Source organism: Megalobrama amblycephala, linkage group LG8 (genome assembly GCF_018812025.1).
Source record: "Megalobrama amblycephala isolate DHTTF-2021 linkage group LG8, ASM1881202v1, whole genome shotgun sequence".
Taxonomy (NCBI): Eukaryota; Metazoa; Chordata; class Actinopteri; order Cypriniformes; family Xenocyprididae; genus Megalobrama; species Megalobrama amblycephala.
In genome coordinates, this window is record NC_063051.1 from 18383007 (window position 1) to 18396455 (window position 13449).

Sequence of the window (13449 nt, forward strand, 5' to 3'; positions counted from 1 at the left end):
TTGGTAAAATGTGTTTGGAAAAAAAATATGATCAGAAAGTTAGCTTGCCTAATAATTCTGCACACAGTGTATAAAGCGGCTATCCAGTGTGTTCATGTTTTTACCCGCGGAGATCTTACCTCAACGAACTCTACAGATGAAATGAGTCAGAGAACAGTTCCTCGCGAGTAAAGGCGGAGCCTCGGCGCACACCTCCTATTACGTTATCGTCACGGACCAATGGTAATACGAAGGTGTTTTGCAGCTGGAGCTGGCAAGCCATTTTGAACTTCCAAAAAGAACACAAAACGAACTTCGTTTTGGCCTGATTTTGTTCGAAATGAAGTCACATCAGTTCATTCTTCGATTTCGTTTGAAGTATATCGGGGCCTTTAACCTATGCAATCCAGAGACTTGGGCTCTTAAAAAAGATGAAAGCACACTCAACTACACTGTATATCTGTATATACGTCTATAATAAAACTAATTTACAAAGAAGACAAATTTGCGTTAAAAGAAATACAAATACTTATGGTACAGAGCTATTTCGGTACCTGGCTAACTTGATTTGCGCAGTTCACTAACCTGCAGTATAGCAATCACCCGTTGGTGAATAAGTAAATGGAGGTTGGTGAATTGTGCACACAGATATACTATGCTCAGTGGTGGTGTCAATGGTTAGTGAATTTACCCCTGACTGTTTAACTTTTATTTACTGAATTTGATTGTATTTTAGATCAAGAAGGCCTTTCATAAATTTATCTCTACTGTCAGTCACAGATTGCTTTGTTCAGGGTACCCCCAGGATCCTCCAAATGAAATTCAAGGCTTTTTAAGACCTTTTTAATACCATTTTAAATGAAATTCAATGCCAACTTCGTACCCATTCTGACAGAAGTATGAGGGGAAAATGTCAAATCTGTATAAATTTTGAACCCTAGAAAATAATTAATTCGGCATATATTTTTATACCTATACTATAAATATTTTATTTACCATAGGCCTACTAAATGTAAACAGCAGTGTCTCTCTCATTGTTACAGAGTGTAATATAATTATATAGGCTAATACTATGATGTAATTGATGTAATACTACTAATGTAATTGATGTAATACTACTAATATACTAATATAATACTACTAATATAATACTATTAATTGCAATAGTCTGGTGCAACTTCTCACATCCAACAAGGTGCATGGAATAAAAAAAAATAGTAATTTAGGAACAAAACCAGCAACACTCATAGATGCCATGGAGGGGTCAGAAATAAACAAAAAACTGAAGCTATATATATCAACTTTATTTTGCCAAAAAATAAAAATCTCTCATTGTTATTAGTTTTTAACATTTAGTGGAAGTAGGCTGTTTTCCTTTACTTCATGCTAGCTTAAATAAAATTAAAATCTTGCACTGAACAACACTGTACAGAACAAATACAACCCTTGAATACATTTGTACACTCTTCTGTTTCTTGACATGGTAGCATCGGACGCGTTTCGGTGATTTAAAACGACGCTCGTGACTTAAAGTCGAGTGCTTTTACTGTAATTTAGGCAAGCGCGCTCATAATAGAAGCGACGCGGTTGAGAGCGCGGCTCATGGTTGCATAGCAACGACAGACGCCACGGGAGCGAAAGCGCATTGGAAAGAAGGAGAATGCCGGCGCGGCCGCGTATGTGACGCGTACTAGAGAATAATAATTATAATAATAATAATAATTTAGCGGGCCGGATTATGTTTTATTTTTGAGATCAGTTGCGGGCCGTAAATGGCCCGCGGGCCGGCAGTTTGAGACCACTGGACTAGACTATCACAGAACGCTGACACAATCAGCAACCCAATGATGATTTTCATTCAATCCGAGCACAGATATTGACTCGTATTACTCGTATAATACTCGTACTCGGCAGAAGTGCTTTATCCGTACCGGATACTCGTTTCAGCCGAGTATCCGGCTCATCTCTAGTAATTTACCTCACTTGCCTAGTAACCATAGTAACGGGTGCGCGAGCTTTCGCGCTTACTGCTATGACGTGGAGCGCGAGGTGCACTCAACATTACGCTGCATGAATTTTTAATTAGCCTACACTAGTAACAGTTCATTTTGTTACGGTATGAACTTAATCCTAGGAAAAGTTAAAAAATAAAAAAAATAAAAATAAGACCTTTGTAACGAAATCCAAGACTTTGTATACCAAATTCAAGGCTATTAAGGCCTTAATTTTAGATGATCAAATTTAAGACTTTTTCAATGCTTTTAAGACCCCGCGGGTACCCTGTTTGTTCTGTGAGTTAAAGACAGAGGAAGACTGTAGTGCATAGACCAAACACAAAGACTGAGCACATGCAACAGAAAACACCTATATATGTTTAACATCACAGTGAGAGACAGTGTCTAGCCTGGAACTCAGAACAGGTGAAGTGTTAGATTAGTGTTAAACTGTGAAATGTGTTAGATGGTCTGCCTTATAGAAAGGCAATTATACCATACAACAAAATGTGCTAAAATGATAACATTACCACTGTTCGAGAAGTTAAAGCAGAAGCCGCTCAAAAGAGATAGATCTAAAAAGAAGGTCTTCAATAGAAGATGGTATGTTAATATAAGTTGCACTTCTTCATGCTGAAACTGGGGCTGAAGTCCTTCATACTCACATTTGGTAGAGGTAGCCACTGAGTTGTTTGGTTTTCATGCTTTGTGTTATTGTAAAAGTTTATTGTCATGCTTCTGCTGGCATGCGGTGCAGCATAGCCTCCAGAGTACAGCATGCCGAAGTTTACTGTGTTGTGCTTAAGGACAGCGCTCTGATTGGAGGGAAACAACCACATGACATGAGTGAATGGGTGTGCCACACAGAAAGGTCAAAAGGCTGTGGCTGGGGTACACTGGACTGCACATAGCTGTAACAGAGTGAGTAAGCTTGACAAACAGAACAACAACAGTACGTCATTACTGCCGACGTGACACATTAGTGATACACAGTGGTTACATTTACAGAATATTAACAGCAGCAGTGTGGGACTAAATTGTGTGAACAATGAAGTATGCTGTAGTATTGTATTCCACTTACACAGAAACAAATGCTCACCACCAAAGTTGCATGTACATAACTGGGTGAATCTCAGGAAAGAAATGCCAGGGTCATATTTCACCCCAATTAAAAAGAAAAAAAAGAAGATATTTTGCAGAAAGAATTAGAAGCCATTTAAGGACCATTGCATTTTTTTTGCATTGTGACAATTATTTAAATGTCAATTAATTTTTTTCCAAAATTCCCATTATCTAAAAAGTGAAGGGGGAAAAAAATCTGAGAAGTGAGGAAAAAAAAAGTTTGAATTAAAAAAAATCTACTAAAAAAGACCGATAGCCTTGTGGACAACACGCCGACATATGGCGCGGTTGCGCTTCGGGCGTCCCGAGTTCGATCCCATCCACCCCTCTCTCCCACTGGCTTCCTGTCAAAAAAAATCTACACTGTCCTATCAAAAAAAATGCAAAAAAAAAAAATAAAAATGCAAAATGATTAAAAAACAAAGTTTTTGAAAAAGGGAATGGTTTGCTTGAATTTTATGAAAATAATGTCAAAATGCACAAAAAATCATAATGAAAAAGCTTAATTTTCTTTACGCAGAATATAATTTCCTTTTCGTTACTTTTGATTTTGGAGTGAAATATGTCCCAGACGTTTCTTGATGCTTAACATGAGATTTACCCAACTGTTCACATGTCTATACACTAAAGAGTGGCCTTCATTTAAGCTTTAACAAACATGTTATGCAAAACCAAGATGTAGTTATTTAATAAAATAGTATAATATTCTTGAAAATACTGAGCGTTCACATAAATTCCAAGCTAACAAACACTTTGTAGAAGAAAAAGCAAAGCTTACTCACCCGGTCTAGCCTCTTCGCTTCTATGTGTCTAAGCAGCTGCTGTCTCCAATCTACTGGCATTTTGGAGGTCGGGTCCTCTTGTTTTTGAGGGACAGGTCTCAGCTTCATGTCAGCCTCAGGGCTCTTCTCAGTGCATGTACTAAGATTGTAATCTGAAGGCATTTTCTCCAGGAGTGCAGCCATGGTGGGTCGGGCAGACACTGGCCTTGCCTGAGATGCCCCGTATGTCTCTGTGCTGTAGCTCCGTGCAGACAGGGGGCGACGTTGTGTCAGACTCTTGGTGGGGTAACCCATGATGGGCTTTTTAGGTTCTTGATAAGATGAGTAATCTTCGTCATACCTACCATTCCTCTTGTGGAACTGGGTGTCAGCGATGGTAGACAAGCTGTTCTGTTGTTCCAGCATGCTCTTTATCTGCTGAGGCCTATTGTAGTGCTCTGCCAGCTGTAGCTCTTGGCTCTCAGCTACTCTGCGGAAGAGCGCCATCTCTGTCGAACTTACCAGAGAGTCAGCTCGCCTCAGGAAGCCCGGCCTGGAGCGCTGGGGCTGGACCGAGAGCTGTGGATTGATGGCATCGTCGGTGACTGCAGTCTGAGCAAATGAAAACATCTGTTCCATCGGAGGATAGCCTCGGTAGCCTCTAGGGCTAACAAGTTCCTTTGGTAACGTCTTCCCAGGTTGGTTTACGTATTCAGGGGTGTTGGGGAATGGTGGAGGAACTCTCCTCTCCGCTTTCAAAACATCCATGGCTCTTTGCGGGTTGAAGCTTTGGTCAAAATGGTAAACTTTCTTTGGGATGGCAGGCTTCTGCTGCTGAGAGCTTTTATTCAAACCGTAGCCATCCAGATCATCATCCAGCATTGGAGCTGACTGGCTCCTGGACATGCTCTGTTCTAGTGGTACAGGGAGGTCTGCTCTATCAACACTTCCCTGATTTTCTATGCTAGAACTGTAGCTGTCCAAGGGGATGCTGTAAACCTTGTACGACCCAGTATCGATTTCATCTATGCTCTGAGATTTCTTAAATTTCGCTTTTACCTCCCTCATCATTGGCGAAAGTCTCTCAGAACTCTTGCTAATAACCATAGTGTTTCCTTTGTTTGGGTCTTTTCCACCCTGGACATGTGAAAAAATGTTGGGATGACCTCGTCCCGTCCCTGAGTCCGTTGAGTCCAGAAACCCCCAGGCTCTAGTTGAGGGAAAAGTGCTGGGTAGTTCTCCCATCTCCTGTTCAAAGTCCTTACGGTCAGGATTGGGGCTGTTGCCTGGGGTAATTTCCAACTTGGAAGGGAAAGCTGTCCTGTCCTCGAAGGGACTGGGAGTCCTTGTCCAGTTCTGCCAGGGGTTAGAGGGAGGAGGCACTTCAGTTTCAGGGGTGTTGCGAACCGTGTGGAAAGTGTGTTGCGACTGATCGAGCTCTAAGGGAACTCCCACAATGCGCTCTTGTCTCATGAGCGGCCGTCGCCCATGTGCCATTGAGGCACTCCGGGGCTTTGAGCCTAGCATGGGGTTTCCAGCACTGCTGCTTGGAGTGTCAAGAGGCGTCTCCTCTGAGACAAAACCTGTGTTATCATAGTGGGGGGCATCGTTCCAGCTGTCGAAGGTGTCGCTGAGTGGCCGCCTCTCACCTCGCTGCTGCAGCGTGCTGGAAGGAGGTGTTTCCCTCTGGCTCAGAAGGGGCTTGGTTTCAATGGGCTTTGGGAAAGACTGAGCCAGCCTGTTGACATATTTCGATTTTATCAGTGCACTACACGGAAAAGAAATCTGTACACAAGAACATGGCCATGAGCTGGATATAACAAGCATATTCAATATCAGAAAAATCCAACTCAGACATTGGGTCAATGACATATCACTCAGTTTTTCAATGACATATCACTCAAGACTTGTTTACTGAAATCACATGACTTTGGCAGTTTGAGATCGTTTGATACATGCTCCGAACCACTGATTCAAAACAAAAGATTCGTAAAGCTTCGAAGCTTCATGAAGCAGTGTTTAGTTCAGTTACGAGTGCTAGATATTGTTGAATAAAGTCGTTATTTTGTTTGGGTTTTTTTGGCACACAAAAAGTATTCTCATCACTTTATAAAATTAAGGTAGTAACGTGAACTGTTCCGTTGTGTTCCGAAAGATGAATGAAGGTCTTATGGGTGTGGAACGACATGAGGGTGAGTAACTAAAGACTTTTTTCATTTTTGGGTGAACTAACCCTTTAAATACATGTTGATGTTTTTAATCCCCAAATCCCCAATCCCCACAATCCCCACTGATTCGAAACAAAAGATTCGTAAAGCTTCGAAGCTTCATGAAGCAGTGTTTAGTTCAGTTACGAGTGCTAGATATTGTTGAATAAAGTCATTATTTTGTTTCCGAAAGATGAATGAAGGTCTTATGGGTGTGGAACGACATGAGGGTGAGTAACTAAAGACTTTTTTCATTTTTGGGAGAACTAACCCTTTAAATACATGTTGATGTCCCCAAATTTCAAAATTTGGGGATGTAAAGTAAAAAATGTCAGGGTGATACAACTATACTGATGAAGAAAAAAAGTCTCATTAGAAAAATTAAACTTGTAAAAAAGTACTTTAGCATGAAGCTTCATTCTTAGAAAAGCTTATTAATGTTTTTTTTTTTTTTTTTTGATGTTGATGTTGATGTGATCACATGTTGATGTGATTCTAGTTTATAAAGTTATAAATATGGATATTTTTCTTACAAAAACACATCGCTTCGCTTCAGAAGACCTTTATTAACTCCCTGGAGCCGTATGGATTACTTTTATGATAGATGGATATGCTTTTTTGAGCTTCACAATATCAGTTACTACAGTCACTCCTATTATAAAGCTTGGAAGAGCCAGAATTTTTTTTTTTTTTTTTTAATATAACTGTGTTTGAGTGAAAGAATAAAGTCAAACACACCTAGGATGGCTTGAGGGTGAGTAAATTATGGGATAGTTTTCCTTTTTTGAGTGAACTAATCCTTTAATTTGTTCATACACTAACTGCTGGCACAATAGCCCTTGAGCAAGCTGGGGTTAAGTACTTTGCTCAAGAGCACAATGATTAAAACATAGAAATTGCAATCTTAGTAACTGTCTGTTTCCTTGTTCATTCCTGCTTAGGGCTGAATCTGCAACATTTTTATGTACAGCCCAAATTTGTGTACTACCCCTCATTGCTCTATGCTTTATTTTAGCTGATGCTTACAAAATCTCTTAATTTGATGTCTTCATGTAATGTTGGGGATTAAATATTGAAAATTAAATTTAACTGGGCCTTCAACTCTGTTAATACACCATATGTAGTTCAAATTGAAAAGTGCTTAGAAATATCTCTGTGGTTGACTGAACTGCCATCCTCATCAAATTGATTTTCAAAGTTTAAAATTTCGCCACGTAATACTTCTGCAAGGTTATCAAAACAGAAATCTCTCAAAGTGCTCTTCTGAATAACCGGCAGAGAAAAGAGTGATAATTAAGTTTTTCAGCAGTACTAAGATAATAAATCTTTTACTGTTAGCAACACAGATGGATTTTAAGCTGCACTTTATTGAAGATGACAGCAAGAGTCATACTGTTGTGCGTGACTTTGAGTGAGAGAGAAAATGTGATGTGAACAATAGAGACATTTTAAAAGAAACACAAAAGCCCAGATAGAGCCCTCTTAAGCCTGGGATACACTGCACGTTTTTTGGCTGTCCCAAACGAAAGACTGCCATCATCATGAATCGCAGAATCATGGCGATTTCTGTGATCGTGGCTCTGGTCGTACATTGAGAGAGTCTTGCGACCAAAGATAGCCTATGATCACTTTCTGACAGTGTCAGAAATTCAGCATGGTCATTGCACAGTGTGTTTGATGCTACGACCTACGTCTACTGACCAGCCAATAAAAATGAAACATGAAATCAATGCGACATGGCGCTAAAACTTAAAATTGTTTTCCTCAAGCTCTTTTCCCTTCTTTTTTTTCTTTCAGCACACATAAAAACTACAGCTGCCAAAGTGTGATTCAACATGGTCTTGTTGTTGACCAATAGCACATGCATGCTGATGAAGTTTTATTCTTCTGTAGAAACTTGCATCGTGGCCTATGAGTCAATAAGTGTCATCATCATACAGTCTACATGCATGTCGTACCCAAGTTTAATAGATCCATGTGTGATAAAGTAATGATCTTATAGGATTGCTAAAATTATGCAGTGTATCCCAGGCTTTAGAATTGTCTTCAATTGTCTTGTTAATTTAAATGGAAAGAAATATGAAATTTAAAAGGAGCACCTTCAATCTAATAAAAGGCAAATAACAACATCATCATTGGTGTACGGGACACCCCAACAAAGGCACAGATTTCTATATCACTGAACAACATATGAAAGAGTAGTAAACATTTTAACTGCAATTCTTTGTTTCATAAATATTGTCAGTTATTAAAAACAGTATGCAATTGATTGGTTCCAACTGGCTCAAATAATTTTGTCTTATTGGCAGAGATGTTTATTACAGCGACACAATGTCAATGTCAGTTTTGGGCCACCCAAAAGTCAGTTAGCTGGATATCTAAACTGTTTGATCAACTGTCCTGTCATATGAGAGCACAGATGGTCTATTAGTTCATATAAATGAATAGTGGCAGTGATTAAACTCTTGCCAACCTGTTGGTCCAGTGAGTCTGTGATGGCCCCTCTTTCCCAGATGTTTGCAGATTACTGGCATTTCCAGGTGGGTTGGAGGAGCCAGATGATCCCTGGGAGGGTGAGTAGTCTGAATAAGTGGCAGATGATCCACTGTTGTTCAAACAATGCATTTTGTCTGGCTCAGACTCATCGGTGGACTCTTAAAAAAAAGATAAAGTAGGTAGAAAGGTTTGCAAGGTAAAATAGTTTATATATGCATGGGCAACAACTCTATTTTTGTCTGGAATAAACCCCAATTATTGTGCTTCTCACAACAACTATTATTCCACAGTGTTCCCCAGTGCAATTACACAATACATCGTTATACCAGAACATCATTCTCAGAAGGATTTTAACTTTATTAATAAACATCAAAAGAGAATGAAAGGATTTCTTGAAAAATGGAAGCAACGTAAGATAAAACTGAGTTATGATATTTTGGTCAAAGAATGAATTGTCCACAATAAGATCAATAACATGCATTTGGAAAATAGATTTTCATTTTGATGCCAACATTAAAGGTTTAGTTCACACAAAAATGAAAATTATGTCATTCATTACTCACCCTCATGTCGTTCTACACCCTTAAGTCCTTTGTTCATCTTCGGATTACAAATTAAGATATTTTTGATGAAATCAGATGGCTCAGTGAGGCTTCTATTGCCTGCAATGTCACTGAACCTCTCAAGATCCAGAAATGTACTGAAGACATATTTAAAACTGTTCATGTGACTACAGTGGTTCAACCTTAATATTATAAAGCGATGTGAATACGTTTTGTGCGCCAAAAAATAATGACTTTTCAACAATATCTAGTGACGGCCGATTTCAAAACACTGCATCATAAAGCTTTACGAATCTTTTGTTTCGAATCAGTGACTTAGAATCAGTCGAAACAAAAGATTCGTAAAGCTTCAAAGCAGTGTTTTGAAATCGCCCATCACTAATATTGTCAATTTATAATATTAAGGTTGAATCACTGTAGTCACATGAACTGTTTTAAATATGTCTTTAGTAGCTTTCTGGATCTTGAGAGGTTCAGTGACATTGCTGGCAATAGAGGCCTCACTGAGCCATCGGATTTCATCAAAAATATCTTAATTTGTGTCCTGAAGATGAACAAAGGTCTTACGGGTGTAGAACGACATGAGGGTGAGTAATAAATGACATTATTTTTTGGTGAACTAACCCTTTAACTTCTACAGGCTTTTTCGTCTCGCTAACCTTTTTTTTCCTTGCCCAGTAACACAACCTTTGGTTTGTACATAGGTGGCTCTACCAAAGTTGGCCTCATGTCAGAAATTCGGATATCATTGGGGGAACCTCCCATTGAATCCTGGAAACACAAGTGTCAAATTCGCAGTGAATTAAACACTAGACAAAAGAAATGAATAACAGGCACAAGGGGAGTGGGGTGAGGTTTTCCTGCAATCAAATTACAATCTATCATTTAAATAGCAAAATCAAGCAACACAAATTGTTTATACTAAAACATACTAGGATATATTTGTAATTCAATTTAAGATCACAGTGTCAATAAATATAAATCAAAATAAATTTATTTTCAAACATATCAAATTATATTGAAAAAGGTTGCTATATTAACTGCAGACATTTTGGCTGTATAAAAATCTGTTTGCCTAATTGCATATTACATAAAACTCTATCAGGCAGGACCTGGTTTTAGAAAAACTAAGCCGTTAAAACACACAAGATAGAATTACGTTAAGAGATTCCAGTTTAAAAATGTTACAAAAGGATCAGAAAGCTAAAACGTGAAATACATGAATGTAGCTAGTATTTACTGAAGGTTCCCTAAAGCTTTTACAGTATGAGTAATGAGTCATTCATTAGAATATGCTAAAACAGTTCCCTTATTATATTACAGTGACAGCTTCATGCTTATAAAACACAAACAGTGTCCCCAAATGACCTCGAAGTTAAACAAAACTGAAGCTGAGAACTATATCAGAAGTAACAGAGTGTGATCTCACACCTCAACATCAAGTTGAGATTCATCATTAGTAATATGTAGACTGTTAGGATTCACAGGCCTTGTCCTGGCTTGTCTGGTCAAATCCCCCAGGAGCAAATCAGTTGCTTCCAGGTCTCTCACAGCTGTCTCACACTCACACCTCTCAGACCTGACTGTTCATCAGCAGGCTGGCTCACACAACCGGCAGCAGAGCAAGAGGGAAGTCACATATCAGAACATTCTCTCAGAACAACGTCTCTGTGTTATTTCCTTATTCCTTTAAAGCCAACTCTCCCCTTCTCTGCCTTCATATTTTCTATTTTGTCTTTTTTCTTCTCTGGCACAAAGGGTCAAAAGAAACGTGACTGTGTAAATTGATGTGGCAGGCTAATGCTTTCTTATTTATATTAAATGAACTGGGAACAAAATTCAGCATGGGGGCCATTTGATGCATGTTGCGCAGTGTTCGAATTATACCAAAGATTCCAGGGAGGCCCGATATTTGGAATAAAAGACCTCTTATACACTACCATTCAAAAGTTTGTGTTCAGTTTTTTTTTTTTTTTTTTTTTAAATGTATACTTTTATTCAGCAAGGATACATTAAATTGATCAAAAGTGACAGTAAAAGGCATTTAGAATATTACAAAATATTTCTATTTCAAACAAATGCTGCAAATGCTGTTTTGAACTTTGTATTGATCAAAGAATCCTGAAGAAAAGGTATCAGTTTTTACAAAAATATTAAGCAGCACAACTGTTTTCAGCATTGATAATAATAAGAAATGTTTCTTGACCACCAAATCAGCATATTAGAATGATTTCTGAAGGATCATGTGACACTGAAGACTGAATGGTGCTGAATGGTGCTTTTCCATCACAGGAATAAATTACATTTTAATATATTCACATAAAAAAAAATGTATTTTTTTCTGTATTTTTGAATAAACAAATGCAGCCTTAGAGAGAAGAAGAAACTTCTTTAAAGGTGCCATAGAAGGTCTTTTTAAAAGATGTAATATAAGTCTAAGGTGTCCCCTGAATGTGTCTGTGAAGTTTCAGCTCAAAATACCCCCTAGATTTTTTTTTATTAATTTTTTTAACTTCCTATTTTGGGGCATCATTAAATATGAGACGATTTAGGCTGCAGCCACTTTAAATGCTCACGCTCCCCTCCCACGGAGCTCGCGCTTGCCTTAACCAGTGCATAAACAAAGTTCACACAGCTAATATAACCCTCAAAATGGATCTTTACAAAGTGTTCATCATGCAACATGTCTAATCGCGTAAGTATGGTATTTATTTGGATTTTTACATTTGATTCTGAATGAGTTTGAGGCTATGCTCCGTGGCTAACGGGCTAACATTACACACTGTTGGAGAGATTTATAAAGAATGAAGTTGTGTTTATGAATTATACAGACTGCAAGTGTTTAAAAAATGAAAATAACGACAGTCTTGTCTCCGTGAATACAGTAAGAAACGATGGTAACTTTAACCACATTTAACAGTACATTAGCAACATGCTAACGAAACATTTAGAAAGACAATTTACAAATAGCACTAAAAATATCATGATATCATGGATCATGTCAGTTATTATCGCTCCATCTGCCATTTTTCACTGTTGTCGTTGCTTGCTTACCTAGTCTGATGATTCAGCTGTGCACATCCAGACGTTAATACTGGCTGCCCTTGTGTAATGCCTCGATCATGGGCTGGCATATGCAAATATTGGGGGCGTACATATTAATGATCCCGACTGTGTTATGTTGAGATTTGCCTGTTCATCTGAGGTCTTTTAAACAAATGAGATTTATATAAGAAGGAGGAAACAATGGAGTTTGAGACTCACTGTATGTCATTTCCATGTACTGAACTCTTGTTATTTAACTATGCCAATATAAATTCAATTTTTAATTCTAGGGCACCTTTAAAAAACTTCCAAACTTTTAACAGGTACTGTATGTATTACTTTTATAATAGCTCTTATTTATTGTTTATTAAAAAGGTTTTTGGAATCATTAATTTGTATGTCATTAGAGAAATCAGTCTAAATTGGCAAATCTCCTCTCTAGCCCCCCCCCCTATAATTCAAACACTGACATTATGCAGGAAACTGATGGACTGGGAGTGACCGAATTTCACCTCTTGTTTTTTCCCCCTTCATTATAGGAAACAAACCCATGCATGTATTTAACAAATGTTTCACCCACAATGGGGGTGTCTGAGAAAATGAATTTAATTTGCTTTGAAGGCAGTTGAAATGAGCCACCCCATATGCTTAGCTGATTTTCTGCTGTCTGGTCTCTCAGCCACTTACTATGAGGCAGAAACAGGAAGAGGAAGTAACGGCCAGGCTCGTATTCTCTGGCTGTTGCGGCTTGGGAACGACGCGATGTAAAGAAATCTAAGCAAAACAAACATACATACATATATACAAACAAACAAACAAACAAAAATGGATTCTCATGGTCTAGAAAGAAAAGTATGTGTAAGAAACATGAGGTTTATGGCACTGGTACTCCCAAGGTCCCGATAACCCTGATAAAAATAATAATGTTTGTAGCTCCACAGTTTGGCCGGGGGGTCTTTGAGACCATGGGGGGAAGCAGTGTGAGGCCAAGCTGCGATGGACACAATACACCATGCACTTGTATGCTATTCTAAACAAAGAGCTACTGCAAGCATAGAAAAGCCTGGCATCAATGAATGGATTATGAATGTAGCTGTTTTTGAGATTTATTCTGGTTTACTCGAATCATCTTAACCATTCCTGAATTCAATTAATATTTTCATATAGGGACCTTTAATGGATCCTCTGAGTTTTCTTGACATTTCACTCTGACCTTTATTTCTGTTTACTAAAAGATTTTCTGCCGTACAACTGAGCAGTGCTACGGGATATAAAACTGAAG

At 38.4% G+C, this 13449-nt stretch overlaps 1 protein-coding gene across 8 annotated transcripts in view; it reads right to left on the reverse strand.

Annotated features, from left to right (window-relative positions):
* Positions 1 to 13449, reverse strand: part of lrrc7 (leucine rich repeat containing 7) — a 150367-nt gene that overhangs the window by 14584 nt on the left and 122334 nt on the right. For 6 of the 8 annotated variants that reach the window (XM_048199826.1, XM_048199823.1, XM_048199825.1 and 3 more), the window contains 5 exons: positions 12855 to 12941; positions 9782 to 9893; positions 8537 to 8717; positions 3878 to 5594; positions 2639 to 2788 (listed from right to left, as the gene is read on the reverse strand). In XM_048199826.1, the coding sequence (XP_048055783.1) occupies positions 2639 to 2788; positions 3878 to 5594; positions 8537 to 8717; positions 9782 to 9893; positions 12855 to 12941 (2247 nt within the window). The remainder of the gene's footprint in view (positions 1 to 2638; positions 2789 to 3877; positions 5595 to 8536; positions 8718 to 9781; positions 9894 to 12854; positions 12942 to 13449) is intronic. The other 2 variants (XM_048199828.1, XM_048199827.1) reach the window with 2 other exon arrangements.